Here is a 15,288-nt window from a genome sequence, read left to right on the forward strand (position 1 = left end):
AGCTGTGTTTCTTAAAAAAAAAAAAAGGAAAAAAAAAAAAAACCAATGCAAATGTGGTTAGTTTGTTTAAAAAAGAAAGTACATGAACAAAAAACGTACGCTAAATCAAAGTGTTAGGAGACTGCTAATAGCTATGCCAGTGATTTTTCTTGAGACAGAGATGTCAACTTAGCCGTTTTTAGGTGTTGGTTTTATTCCGTGGAGATATTAACCCCATCATTTGTAAGAAGGTGATTTTTGTATGTGTTTCTCAGATTCAGAGAAGTGAAATAGTATATTTATTTTGTACTACACAAGTAGGATAAAAGAACGTGAGTTTTTTGAGGCTAGATTAAATGTATAGAGGATCTTAAAGTTAATCATAGTAATCTGTTCTTTAATCTATATTTTAATCATTAATATCCTGTATACCGAAAAAAAAAACATTTTAAACTAATAAATACAGTAGAGTGACACAGAAAGTGAAAACGATACAATGGAATCTAAACAAAAGCTTAAAAAAAAATTGGAAAAAAAAGATTGGAAATATTTTTTAAAAAAAGCAAAATCTAACATACTTTTTAAAAATATGTTATCTAACGGAAAGAGCTCCAGACTTATACTTACATAGCTCAATTTTTTTATTTTATTTAGTACAATAAATTATGCTTAAATTTTCATCCTAGAATGGGCTTGGGAGAAATAACATGTACAGTTATCTAAGTTAACAAAACCTTAAATATTTAGCTATATTTGTGAATATTAAAAGATTAATATTCATTCTTGGTATCAAACAAATAATAATCATTACCACTAAATTGGCTAGTTTGTTAATTATTTTTGTTTAATTCGTGTATTCACTGTATTGTCTTCGCCAATGAAAAATTGTGCAAAGCTTCAGCTTGATCCGAAATTGGGTTTTACTAAACAGACAGATAGAGTGAGTTGATATAAACTCCATAACAAACAATGTTAAAAACATCAAATCAAAGGTAGCCAACCCATGGCGCCTGCGCCAAAAGTAGCGCATTGCACGCTTTCTAGTGACGCACTATACCTCATAGATAATGCAAGGAAAAATATAAAGCAAATATGCCCGCTCGTTACAAAATAATAAAACCGATTTCTAAACTAAAAGAATAAAAATATTGATTTTAATACTAACAGACCCAAAACCATGAAGACGATGGCTATGTTATTTGTTAGCAAGAACATGATCATAAAAAAAGCGGTGTCTGCACTGATGGTGCCTATCAATAACTGGTGCTAGTACTGTAGATTTGCCTGAAAGGTTTTATTGTCTCCCTTTTCTGAAATATCATTACATAATAGTAAAATAATGCTCCCCTTTCAGACCTTGTGATCTATAGGACAGATAATGTAAAGGTCATCTGTTTCTGTGGCCTACGATTAACGAGTGTGCCATGTAGCCAGCACAATGACCAACCGCCTTTACAGCTGTGTGGACTCAGATGCGCCTAACAATCCAAAAATTTAAAAATCCGTGTTTTCACCAGAATTCGAACCTGGGACCCCCTTACGCCACCGCGCCTCCATTACACCTACAGATTCTTTGTGGAAAAAAATTTGCAGATGTTTTTGAATACCAGCAATACGATGTGTGAAAAAGTTAATAATGTGAACTCTATAAGATGTGGAATATCAACTCACAAAACTTTGAATGATATTTTACTTGAGAATGATCAGCCACACGAGGAAAGAACAATTGATGTGGTAAAATGAATGTTTGATTTAGTATTTTTAGTTGATGTACAGTTATCTTAATGACCTAAATTTTAATAGCAGAGTAAGAACTAAGTGTTACCTAGCTATGTAAGTAATACCAGTGTACTAATGCTCCTTCTTCCCTAGCGCTATATGAGCATGGGATGGATTGCCTGAGCTAGCCAGGAAAACCAGTGACTTGGGCAGAATTTAGGTCATTGTTTAATATGCATGACTAAATGCGTAGGACGTAATCATCTTCTTTTTTGAAGCAACGTCTGTATTATATAAGATAAGATAATTCCAAAGGAAGTAAAAACAGTTTATTTCTCAGGAAACGAGGATTTGAGTCAAAGTTCACATTTAAGTGAAAACAGTGAGTGTGATGAAGATCAAGCTATACATTTGAAAAAAAAATATACAAAAGGACTTTGATAGCGTTGTGTTTTTTTCATGCTTATAGCGTTTAATCCAATCTCTTTTGTTGACCGTGTGGGTTATCTGGGAGAAGGCTTCGGTGCTGATATTAAGTGCTCATCAAATACAGCTATGCTCGAATAGGGTCTCAAACTCAGGCCCCCTTGATAAGTAGCCAAGCAGTCTATGCCTCTCAGCCACAGATCGCACAATGTGGTCAGTTCACGTGGTCATTATAGGTGGTCAGTATAAGTCTTAATTGCTTGTAAATGGGATTTATTGAATATTTCATAGTCACATTAATTCACTATAATTTTTTTCCGTAATGTCGAAGTGAAAGCGGTTATTCATTTAGATGTACACCATTAAATAATATGTTTTAAAATGAAAACATTGTATCCTTCTTTTACATAGCTTATATTGCCTAAGTATATATCAAACTAAATAATCATAAATTGACTCCAAATTGACTGCACCCCTACCTCCATCTCCAAAAGAGAGCCATGACGTCGTCTTGGAACAAATAAATATATGCATACACTCAATCACCAAAATTGAATTCTATAAACTACTTAAAGGATTATACCTATTATGAGAATCCAAAGGGACACCACACAGACAACAGGGATAGAGGGTTCAACATTAAGACAATTCCTTTACCTCCCCTGACATAATTCACGACTGTTCCGACTTCTCTCATCTTGTCCCCAAAACAGTGAACCGCCAATCCTTCGTCTAATAAACAATGATCTACCACTGACACAAAGCCAGAAACTCCGATAGATCCTTTTCTCTAAAGCGATAAAAATGCATCACAGTAGCATTATCTGTCCTTGGCGCACACATACTCACACCCATACAGGAAGAGAGAAAGAGAAAGGAAGAGAAAAAGAGAAAGAAATAGAAAGAAAAATAAAAACGACGGAAGACAACTCATGACTATTACAGAAAGTGACTTCCCCCTACTCGGCGGAACCTTTTAACCGAATGAAACAAATTATCCATCTTGGTCTTTAGTCACAGTTGAATAGACTTTATGAATGTGTCAGACTGCGGGACAGCAAGACGGGACGCACCGACTGGGAATAGCCGCCTCGTTTTTCTTTTTCTTTATTGTTGTTCCCGTGGCTGCAATGGAGCAAGCCTTTCAGTGTTCACTAGAGAAATAAGACTGGCTATTCAGACTCTGACGTATAGGTATATCGTCAGAGTATTGTCCCGATATATATTGTAGTCAACTAAAATGTTCAGCTTAATGGATAAGGGGATATCCCTTTTTGCCATTTTGAGTTGAATTATGGGAAAGTATACTTTTGGTAATTGCAAAGAAGGACGTCTCCAAATGAAGTTAGATATATTGTTATTTATTGGTTCGGGTTAGACTTAGAGGGATGGACCTATTTGTTTAATGACATGAAAGGTTGCTCCATCGCAGGCCAGTTTAGTTTTCAGGGAACCGGTATTCCCTTTGCTGGCTAAGAAAGTGAGTTTGTGTTCTATGTACTAAACTTTTGTATTGTGGGCTAAGACTGTGTTCTATGAGCTAGATTTTGTTCAGTGGCGTAGTTAGGGATTTGGGGTCCTGGGGGCGAAACCTCTTTAGGGGCCCCTGCATTTTGACAGTCAACACCATGACATGAGATAATGGCGATAATATTTAATATAAAAACAAATTTTGAACAGTCATTTGGGGTCACCCCCCTTCAAGGGGGAAATTTAATTTTGGACCCCGCCTCCCTCACCATAGCTACGCCACTGACTTTGCTCCTTGAGCTACGACTGTGTTTTTGTGAGCTAAGACTATGCTGGCTAGAAAATAAAACTAACTCCTCTCCACACGTTTAAAGAAGAGCGCTCTCCAGAAAGCTACAAGTAAAATATTTCTTCTGAAGGAGAGCTCCATAAAGCTTACTTGACGGTGTCGCCCATACCACTAAAAAGTTACAAAGCTTCAGGTTATAAGTATTCCATTTGCAGATCCACACGATAGTACAATCAAAATACTAATAACTGAATTTCAAATGTTATTATAGAGTCAAGAAAGAATTCAACTTTCATTTTAATTGAAGACAATTTTAGTTCTAACATTCAGCTTGTAGCCCAAGATCGCTGAGGAATAAAACACAATTTAAACGAGCACTTTCATTACAATTAACGTAAATATATAATACTCCTTTGGTCAATATTATAACTATCCTATACGTATTAAACAATAAGAGGAAGTTTTACAATTTGCGAATTCTAGATTTCACAAAAATTTTAAGAAGTCTTCTTAAGAAAACCTTCAGAAACTAGAATACAGGCGCAAAAGAGAACCGTTAGGCTTATAACACACAAAAATTTACATTCGATTAGCATAAAACCATAAGTAAAATCACTAAATCTAATGGCGCTATGGAAGACTAAACAGTAAATTAGTAATTATGCATACAACACTAGTTTAGAAATAGAAAAAGAAAGTTAAGTGAAATACTCAGAAAGACACAAAATAAAAGAATGGATACATTGCAACATATGCTAGGACGAATTCATACAAATGATATTTCTTCCATAGTGTCGTTAGAGCATGGAATGGGTTGCCTGAGCCAGCCAGGAAAACAAATGACTTGGCAGAATTTAAGCCATTGGTTAGCATGCATGCCCATATAGCCTACATGACGCGTAGGACGTAATCATCTTCTTTTTTTTTTAAAAAAATAACATTTGTATTAATAACATAAGAAGATACGATTATTAGAATCTACTTGTTTTTTGACAATTGCGGTCTCAGTAAAGCTCAGAAGTAAGATTTCAACCCACCCTCTCCATTTCGGACGTAAGATTAACATAAAAAAAATATTATTAACGAAAAATTAGTAACAACAGAACGTAGAAAATAAAAAAAAAAAAAATAAAATCATTTTTCTGAAGCTGACTGTATTTTTTTTTATACTCCATGTTTAAAGAAAGGGGAGAGAATAAAATGTCATGGCATCACAGAGTTACGTGCCCTGACATTACGGCATTACATTTTAATGGTATCGCCGACATTAATTGGCCGCGCGGTGACATTTGTGGGCATCGCTGTGTCACAACTGTTTTCCACTAGAAATGTCACAAGACAGAAAAGAGATGCCAGATTTAGATATAGTCAAGTGAGCCCGAATTCCGTAGTTCATAACATGGCGTATTGTTTTTAAAACTGTCGTTTGCGGAAAGCGGCGGGATTACACAGGGACTACTTTTTTTTTGCATCCCATAGAACTAGTAACAATTCTAGAGTCAATTGTGAAGCCTCTGAGTCAAGGGTCGACCACTTCAAACAGGTTAACGACTTATTGAATTTCACGTCTGCGTTTCTCGATTCCCAGTAGCAGACGACCAAGTTTCGGGTTTTCCTGTCCTTATGGCGTACGAGTTTTGTGGATTGTAATTAGACACAGAGACATAGATAGATAGATAGATAGATAGATAGATAGATAGATAGATAGATAGATGATAGATAGATAGATAGATAGATAGATAGATAGATAGATAGATAGATAGATAGATAGATAGATAGATAGATAGATAGATAGATAGATAAAAAGACAGAAAAGACGATCAGATAGATAGACTGTCAGACAAACAGACAGAAAGATAGACGTCAGACAGACAGACAGATAGATAGGTGACAGACATGCAGACAGACAGATAGATAGATAGATAGATAGATAGATAGATAGATAGATAGATAGATAGATAGATATAGATAGATAGATAGATAGATAGATAGATAGATAGATAGATAGATAGATAGATAGATAGATAGATAGATAGATAGACAAAAAAGACAGAAAGACGGTCAGATAGATAGACCGTCAGACAGACAGATAGATAGGTGACAGACAGACAAACAGACAGACAGACAGACAGACCGACAGACAGATAGATAGATAGATAGATAGATAGATAGATAGATTTTTATATAACTATTAAGTGTTATACATGATACATAAGATCTCAACTAAAATCTAGACTTAAATACACTGTTAAGATGTCAGTCATATTCACGATTTTCCCGGAACAAAATATATTTATTGTAGAGAATGTATTCATTCTTCTTTTTGATATTCGAAACGTGAATATGTTAAGAGTACTGTACATACAATTTAAATTTGATTGGTAGATCGCTTGTCTTCCGAACGAAGGCGTCTTGGGTTTGAATCTCGGTGAAATTTGGAATTTTGAATTTCGGGATGTTTAGAACACACCTCAGTCCACATTCCTCTAGTCTAAGTGGTACCTGACTTTAGTTGGGGAAAAGTAAACGCGGTTGGTCGTTGTGCTGGCCACACGACACCCTCGTTAACCGCCTAAGAAACAGATGACCTGCACATCGTCTGCCCCGTAGATCGCAAGGTCTGAAAGGGGAACATTACTCTTCTTTTCACATTGGCATGTCAACCAATTTCTCTGTCTCTCTGGTTAGACTTTAAACAATCGCTTTATTTGGAACCTTTAAGCGAAATGCGTGAATTAAATAAAGTGGTGTTTCCCAAACAGTGTTCCGCGGTGACCCTGAGAATAGCTCCTCCTTCGTGATCGAAGATGAGCACATTTCTCATATCCTATGGATTCGAAAGTGACTGTAAAGTCCAATCAGCGCTTTAAAAAGACGGCCGCATACGTGGCGTGTGTAGGTTTTGTCAGTTGCAGATAGGTTTTACCTTTCTGTTGGTTCGGCGCTATTTCACCATGGCCACTCTTCTTGCTTCAAATCTCGAGACTCCGAGACTCACAGCTTCACGCCATGAGGAGCGATCGAGAGCTAGTGCTTCCCAGCCGTGAATGTCGATATCGCACTCCTTGAAGAAGCTCTTGAGAGTGTCTTTGTAGCGCTTGTATTGACCTCCCTGGAAGCGCTTTCCTGCACACAATTCCCCGTACAGAAGTAGTTTGGGAAGGCGATTGTCTGGCAAGCGGACTGCATATCCTGCTCATCGAAGTTGGGACCTTTTTAACATCGCATTGATACTGTTCATGTTGGACAGCTTTAAGATTTCTGTGTCTGGAATGTGGTACGTGTAACTAGTAAGCCACCACGTGAATAAGCCTCCCCAAATAAGCAAAGTGTTCCGCTACATACTCTGAATGTGCGAAGCGTTAAGGACAAAGTTTGAGAACCACTGCAAAAGAGACTTACAATGTGGTATCAAACCGTAACATGTAGTGAGACAATTCTGCTATACTTTTAAGCCCCTTCTATACATACAGTGTAAAACAGGTTTCGAAATTTCGTATGATTCAAGCCTAAAAATGGCTTCACCAGCTAAATATGTTTCCGATGTAAACTAGTTTTCGCTGAACTAATCGATCGAAGAAAAAAAAAAGAAATCTATCGAAACATCACAAAGAGAATTGAGACTGGAAGAAATAATTAAAACCTTGCAAGAACAAATAGCACAATTTGGTTGGGACTAAACCATACGATGCAGACCAGGCTTCTCAGAACGCGGTCGTGTAATTATAGACAATTTTGTTAACTCTGAGCCGCCTAAGTATTTTAACCTTTTCTTGTTGGAATCAATTTTGGAGGGGGGGGGGGTGCGGTGACATGGTGAGATAGGGCGCTTGGGTGCCAGACAAGGGCGTCCCTTTCATGTTGTTGACATCTTGCTGCTGTTGGTGTCTCCACCACTCTCAATGCCAGTGTCAAAGAGTGTGTCAATGACTTTATCACTGTCCATGATTAAACATTTATCTAATGTCAACGATAATGTCAATGCGACAATGCCAATGTCTATGTCAATTCCAATGACTGTAAATGCCAATGACTATGTAAATGTCAATGACTGTCTAAGTGCCAGTAACTGTTAACTCCAATTACTATGTAAATGCCAATGACTGTCTAAGTGCCAGTGACTGTTAACTCCAATGACTGTGTAAATGCCAATGACTGTCTAAGTGCCAATGACTATGTAAATGTCAATGACTGTCTAAGTGCCAGTACCTGTTAACTCCAATGACTATGTAAATGCCAATGACTATGTAAATGCTATTGATTGTGTAAATGCCAATATGAAAATGCCAATGACTTTTAAAAAGGTAATGAATGTAAATGCAAATGACTGTGTAAATGCCAACGTGTAAATACCAATGACTGTGTAAATGTTAATGACTGTGTAAATGACAATGGCTTTTTAAATGCCAATGTGTAAATTTCAATGACTGTGTAACTGCCAGTGACTGTGTAAATGCCAATGTGTAAATACCAATGTGTGAATTTTAATGACTGTGTGAATGCCAATAACTGCAAATGTCACATTTTGGGTTGTGCTTTAACGTTACCTTGGCCACCGACAAGTTTGCGAAATTAAAAAAGCTAATTTACATTTGTTTTCTCATGTCCCATAGCAAGATTAGAAAACAAAGAATATTTCATCCTTGAAAAAGAAAAAAAAAAGTAAAGTTTCCTCTCAGACCTTGCGTTCAGTGGGGGCAAATAGGTCATCTATTTCTGTGTCCCACAGCTATCGAAGGTGTTTTGTGGCCAGCACAACGCCAACCGTCTTTACTTTTCGCATAATAATTTCAAGTACCCATTAGAGCTTGGTGGACTCAGAGGCGCCATAAAGATCCCCAAAGTAAAAATCCCAGGATTCACCAGGATTTGAACCCAGAACCTACTGTTCGGGATTCAAGCGATTTACCACTCAGCCACCGAGTCTCCATTTCATCTTTGAAGATAGACAATACACTCTTGAATCGTCGTTGACTCGAAGACAAGTTTTGTTATTATTATTTTTAAATAAACTTATAGCAATGAAATACTTTTTTTAAATTCTGAAAAAAACATTTAACAATTTTCCTGTGCACATTCCATTTCCATCATGCATTATTTTTATGTATTATATTATAACCCTTTAATGTTCTCTGGAATGTTTGTATTCTTCACAGACTTCTCCTCAACATGTTGCCAAAGAACTGGCTGCACTCTTTCGTCCTGTGCCTTGTAGTGCTTTCTTCCTGCAGGGCTTACGATCCAGACACAAACGAGTTTGATGGCGAACGGCCTGAAGATCTGGTCACTTCAGACAGTCTGGACAATTCAGAAGCAATGGACAAACGCAAATTAGACAGATATGGTTTTCATATGGGGATCGGCAAAAGGGACGATGAGGAAGACGGTGATTTAGAAGATGATTATGAAAAACGGAGGATTGACCCGTTTGCCTTCAGTGGCGGAATCGGTAAACGAAGACTGGATAGGTTCAGTTTCGCAGGTGGTATTGGAAAACGTGGCATCGACAGATATGGATTCGTTGCTGGTATAGGAAAAAGGCGTCTAGATCGGTTTGGATTCAGTGGTGGAATCGGCAAGAGGGGAATCGACAGGTTCAACTTCGCTGGAGGAATAGGAAAACGCCCGATCGATCGCTTCAGCTTCGCAGGTGGAATCGGTAAGCGAGGCTTCGACAGATATGGTTTCTATGGAGGAATCGGCAAACGACCCTTCGATAGATACGCCTTTGCTGGGGGCATTGGCAAAAGACCGATAGACAAATTCGGATTCTACGGTGGAATCGGAAAAAGGAGGCTGGACAGATTTAGTTTCGCTGGGGGCATAGGAAAAAGGATCCCGGACTTGGAAGAAGTGTCAGCCGCAGAGCTAAGCGAGGCAGCCAACGAAGTAGAGAAGAGATCTGTGCCTAGTGCGAAAAGTGAAAAGGTAAGGTGGAGGTGGGTGGGTGTGTGTGCGTGCTGTGAGAAACGAGTGCAGTAAGTTGATAGAAGACTTAAAATTAATGTAGCAATTATGCATAAAACACTGAACCATAATCTTCAAATACAAAAACTAAATTTAATAAAATATTCAGAAAGATACAAACATGAATAGGACACCATATGCTCCATATGCTAGGACTAAGTACTAACGCTCCTTCTTCCCTAGTGCCATTAGGGCATGGAATGGATTGCCTGAGCCAGTCAGGAAAACCAGTGATTTGGCAGAATTGGTTAACATGTATGCCTAGATGCATGAAGTGAAGTCTTTGGAAGACATTGGAAGAGAAACCAAGTGAAATAGCCACTTTGTATAAATATGTGTTGCTGAGTGGCAAAAACCGCTTGGCTATCAGGAAGGGGAGGCCTCGAGTTCGAATCTAGGCTCCAATTGATATGTGTTTGATGTGCGACTAAAGGAAGCTCGAAAACCTTCTCCCAGAAACCCCCTGTCCTCCTACAGGTCCACAAAAGAGATTGGACCGTAGAGCTCTGAACATGCTGTTAGCATGAAAGTTTCGCTATTCACATGCAATGTTAACAAAGTTTATATCATCCTACTCTGTCCGTCTGGTAAAAAGTTTGAACATGTTTTTTTTCCTATTCTCTGATCAAGTTAATTAAAAAAAAGTTAAGTTCCCCTTTCAGACCTTGTGGCCTATAAGCAGATTGATGTAAAGGTCGTCTGATTCTGTGACCTACGGTTAACGAGGGTGTCATGTGGCCAGCACAACGACCAACAGCCTTTACTTTTCCCCCAACTAATTTCAGGTACCCATTAGAGCTGGGTGGACTCAGAGGTGCCTGAAGATCACAAAATTAAAAATCCCAATCTTGTCCAGGATTCGAACCCGGGACCCCACTTTACCGCTCTGCCACCGCGATTCGTGATCAACCTTAAAATCAAGCACAAATATTCATTGAACCTGACAAGATAATAATCAATAATAAAAAAAAACTTTATTATTATGTATTAATTATTTTTTATATAGAAATAAGGTGGATAAATGTTACGTAATGAGATATATGGCTGTATATATGGATTTAATCCTCTTATTACGTTTCGACGTATTTTTTCTCCCACTTCACATTATCAGATCAAGTTTTAAATTTTACATAATTATTCATATCCTTTGACAATACACGAGAAAATATAAAAAAAGATAGCTCTTTAGTCAATCATTTAGTACTTATTAATTTATTTTATTTCATATAGCAGAAAGGGAGCTAAACCCTGGAATTTTCAGTAAATGGCAATATTTCTTTCCCTTAGATAAGCTCTGCTTTTTTAAACTATTCTGTTTTGTATTCCTTGTTGTTTTTTTAATCTATTGCTATTAAAAATTTGTGTAGAAGCATAATATAACTAATAGCGTCTATAAGACTTCCTGGTTATGTGGAAGTCACACTTCCAAATTCATGTCCTACCCTCGTTTATCCACTGCCCTCTTTAGCAGGCTTAGACTAGAAGTACTATTTAATATTCTTCTAACAGAATTTGTGCAAATTCTGAAAAAAAAAAACTTTTCCTAAAAGTATCCCTACAATATATTTTTTTTTAATTTTGTAATTCTGCTACATCTGAAAAATCAAAAAAAAAAAAAAAAAGATGATTGATTATTGAGAAATAAAAAGAGCAGAAACATTGACAGTAAAATTTCTTGTCGCAAAATTAAAGGAAAAAAACAACAAAAACAATCATTTAAACGCACCACACGTTCGCTACAGTTATAATTTCATGTTCGGAGTTGGCAACACACAAAAAAAAATTTAAAAATTTGCCTGCTAATTAATGACGTCACAAGCCATGTTAAGATCAGTTTGAGGTGCATGTAAAAATATCAGTTGAATTGGCGGCTTGTAAATCAATGTCAATTGAGATAATTTGTGGGATGTATTTAGATTAGAATTAGTGTTATGAGTCGTCTCTAAACGTGACCGGGGTGCCTATAGATCTATAGATAAGTGGATATGTATATATATACTCTTTAAGACTGTAGTGCTTTAAAAGTATGAAGATATGGTTAAATATGGTAGTCAATCTTTGAATTTCTTTATTTAATGTCCATTTCTGTACTTTTCTATGGAACGCTGTTTATTTGAAACATAGACTATACACTATACAACAAATTTCCAATTAGATACCCGGTCTTAGTGTAAGACTTTGTTCTAAATATCTAATATATTGATACATTGACTTTCACCAATGATGTTATAACATTATATGTAGTGTTATTTCCTGGCAGAACCGTGTGATTGTCAAAAGAGTTTAGACTCCAGGCGTGTATGCCTTCTTGAGCAAACAATTCTGTCTGGAAGAGATCCAAATCAATGTTTATGTGAAACATTGCTATTTCAGATGTATATGGCACTCCGGGCGCATGGACTAGAATACATGGTCGAGGGCCGAGCACACCGGGAACCCCGCCATTTTCCTATGTTTTACCAACCGTGCAGAACTCGCCATTAGTGTAACGGTCTCTTGAGGAACGGCGCATGGATTATCGACAGGGACGTGGGAGCTCTCTTTCAACTCCGCACTGTGCAATGCGAAGGCTCTCGCATTCCCTTAGACACTACCATAGGAGTTTTGTTTTGCTATTCATTTAGCCTAATCGCTTCCTCTAACCACCGTTTCCACCCGAATGCCACGTTGAGGCAGAAGAGCGTGTCCGGACCTGGCAGAACCTGTGACACCGCTGGTCTCAAACTGTAAAGCGCTCGAACCTGGCGTCCCAGGTTCAAATTTCAGTGAAGACAGGGATATTGAATTTCATAATTTTTGGACGCCCCGAGTGTATTTAGTTCTAATGGGTACCAGGGGCGGACTGGGTATCAAAATCGGCCCACAAATGGTATGTCATATCTTGTGCCTTGGACTTAGCCAGGATTTTTTCGGTGTGGGAAAGGGGGGGGGATTTTTTTTCTGTTTGAGTGTGTGTGCATTGAAAAATTTCTTCGCTCGCGACCAGACCGGCCCATTCGGTGCCGGCACACCGGGCATTTACCCGTTTGCCCATATAGCCTGTCCGCCCCTGATGGGTACCTTTCATCAATAGGGGAAAGTAAAGGCGGTCGATCATTGTGCTGGTCACATGACACCCTCGATGAGCGTCGGCCATAGAAACAGATGATCTATACATCATCTACCTTATAGATAGCAAGGTCGGAAATGGGGTACTTTACTATTTTTACTATAAGACATGAGAATGTAGCTTCCCAGATCAGTCGAAACCTAATTCCATGGCTGGGACAGTCGTTAAGAATATTTGTAACATAAATCTCTGTATTTGTACATTTTGTATTTTTAGAATCTAAAGATTTTTGAGTTTATTGATATAAAACTTTGTTTTTTTTCTTCTTTTTCTTCTCTAAATAAAGGAAGCAGTAAAGTCGACGTAAAGTAGTCCATGACGTCATTGGTCGAGCGACGTCATAAGCAGGCAAGAGTAAACAGAAACGCTCGACATAAGGAAGAAGCAAACGAGAAAGGCGGATATTCCAGACGAGAAATGAAAATTATTTCACGAGAATGGGTGATGATGAATCAGAGACTAAATTGAACCTCTTTTTGTTGTGTTATGTTAAGTTTTTGAGAAATATTTCAATAGTGATGTGACATCCATCTCTCTTTGATGAAATCCGTGTAAATACGTTTTTTTGTTTGTTTTCGATTTGGTTTTTATCACCTTGAATAATGTATTCAAACGTTATCAACTCATTGTTTGTAAATCGATATCGTTGTTCTCCTTCAGTCTCAGTAACATGTGTACCATTTTAATAGCACACCATTTTGCACATCTTCATTTTACTTTTGATTTTGTAACAACTTGTAACAACAAATGAAATTTTTCAAAACAGCATCCATCGTTTCATGAATCTCTTGTAGTACCATCCTTTGAATTTAATTCTAAATGAGATCTAACATTATTTCAGCTCTGAATTTATTTTGGACCCGAAGGAAACATTTCTAATTTGCATTTTATTTAAATTAGACGAAAATAATAAAAAAAACTCAAATGCAATTGAATTAGAAACCATTGGTTGCATTAGAAAAATAATAGTTTCGTATACAATGAATAGTTATAGATTACGATAGATATTGACTTTACTATTTGTGCTATTCAACTTGTTTATTCCGGTTACTTAATGTCTTTATTTTATTATACAAAATAGCATTACTATATTACTATAAAAATATATAGATCTACACATTTCTTTATAATACAGTCGATTTCTGAACATTCATTACATAGTATATGGAACTAATGAATGTAAATGTATTTAATCGTCTGATTAGTGACAGAAATCATGTTTAATGCAGACTGATGATTTTGAAATTTTATAATTAGGCAATATGTGTGTCTCTCCCCATTACAAGTAGGGATAATTTTTGGCAAATATAATAATGTAATTATTGAAACATGTTGTTGGTTTCCATATTTTATGACATTTTATGTTGTCGCTTTATTTTTCGTCCTGTTGCTTTCATCAAAGAGATGTGATCGCTAGGCATATACTTCCACACCTAGATCTTTTTTTTTGTTTCAAATCTATAGCAAAACATTGAACCAATCAGACCATATGAGATATATAGAGCTATATTTTATCGCCGCTATGTTTGGAATCAAGGAAGTTAATTAAACTGGGATTGTCTCAAGTTGGGTTGTTGTTCTTGAGTTTTGTTACATTGTGTTTAAATCGTTGTGTTCTGATATTTGACGAATCGTTATGTTAATATGTATTAAAGTGAGAGAAAAAATTTAATTCTTAGAAATAGACTTGGCAGTTTTTATTTTAATATAAGTGTATATGCAACGTTTTCAAGATTTTCATTGATACTAGGACAGAACATACAGGGCTGTCTTTTGTTGTTATCCTGATCTGAAACTCGCTGTACTAAACATAGACTTCAGTGGGGAACTTACTTCCGGTAGAAACAATGAGATTAGTAATTCGTGAGATATGAAATGTATATTATAGTCATTTAATTTCTTATTAATTCATTAAAGTAAAGCACGTGTTATTATAAAAGTACAACAGTAAACAGATCTAGTTCAACTGCTCTAAAATTTTCTATGCGACATATTCAATAAAAACTTCACCAATATTTTAACACTTAATGCTTACATATTAGATTAAAATTGTATAGTTCTTTATGGGGATTAAAATATAAACGTTAATTCCTATGATGATAAAGCTAAAATTGAATAGCGCAAATTCTAATGTTTCCTTTCAGAAAAAAAAAAAAGTTACAAAATAAAGATGTTTGCTGAACGCCTATAAGCAGCTCGGAAACTTCACAAAAGAACCAGGACTAAACGGAATAGGAGCATATAAAAATAACCCTATATAAAAGCAACGGATGTAACGCGACATGAAGCTCCTTAAAATCGACACTAGCAGCTGGGAAAAAGTGACACT

The 15,288-nt window shown here is 36.7% G+C and overlaps 1 protein-coding gene across 1 annotated transcript in view; it reads left to right on the forward strand.

The window, feature by feature from the left end:
- LOC106054513 (buccalin-like) overlaps positions 1-14,524 on the forward strand; it is a 107,880-nt gene extending 93,356 nt beyond the window's left edge. The window contains exons 2-3 of the mRNA XM_013210399.2: positions 9,040-9,811; positions 13,246-14,524. Of these exons, the coding sequence (XP_013065853.2) occupies positions 9,053-9,811; positions 13,246-13,266 (780 nt within the window). The 5' untranslated portion in view covers positions 9,040-9,052 and the 3' untranslated portion in view covers positions 13,267-14,524. The remainder of the gene's footprint in view (positions 1-9,039; positions 9,812-13,245) is intronic.
- Positions 14,525-15,288: the final 764 nt, after the last annotated feature.

Source organism: Biomphalaria glabrata, chromosome 10 (genome assembly GCF_947242115.1).
Source record: "Biomphalaria glabrata chromosome 10, xgBioGlab47.1, whole genome shotgun sequence".
In the NCBI taxonomy this organism is placed as follows: domain Eukaryota; kingdom Metazoa; phylum Mollusca; class Gastropoda; family Planorbidae; genus Biomphalaria; species Biomphalaria glabrata.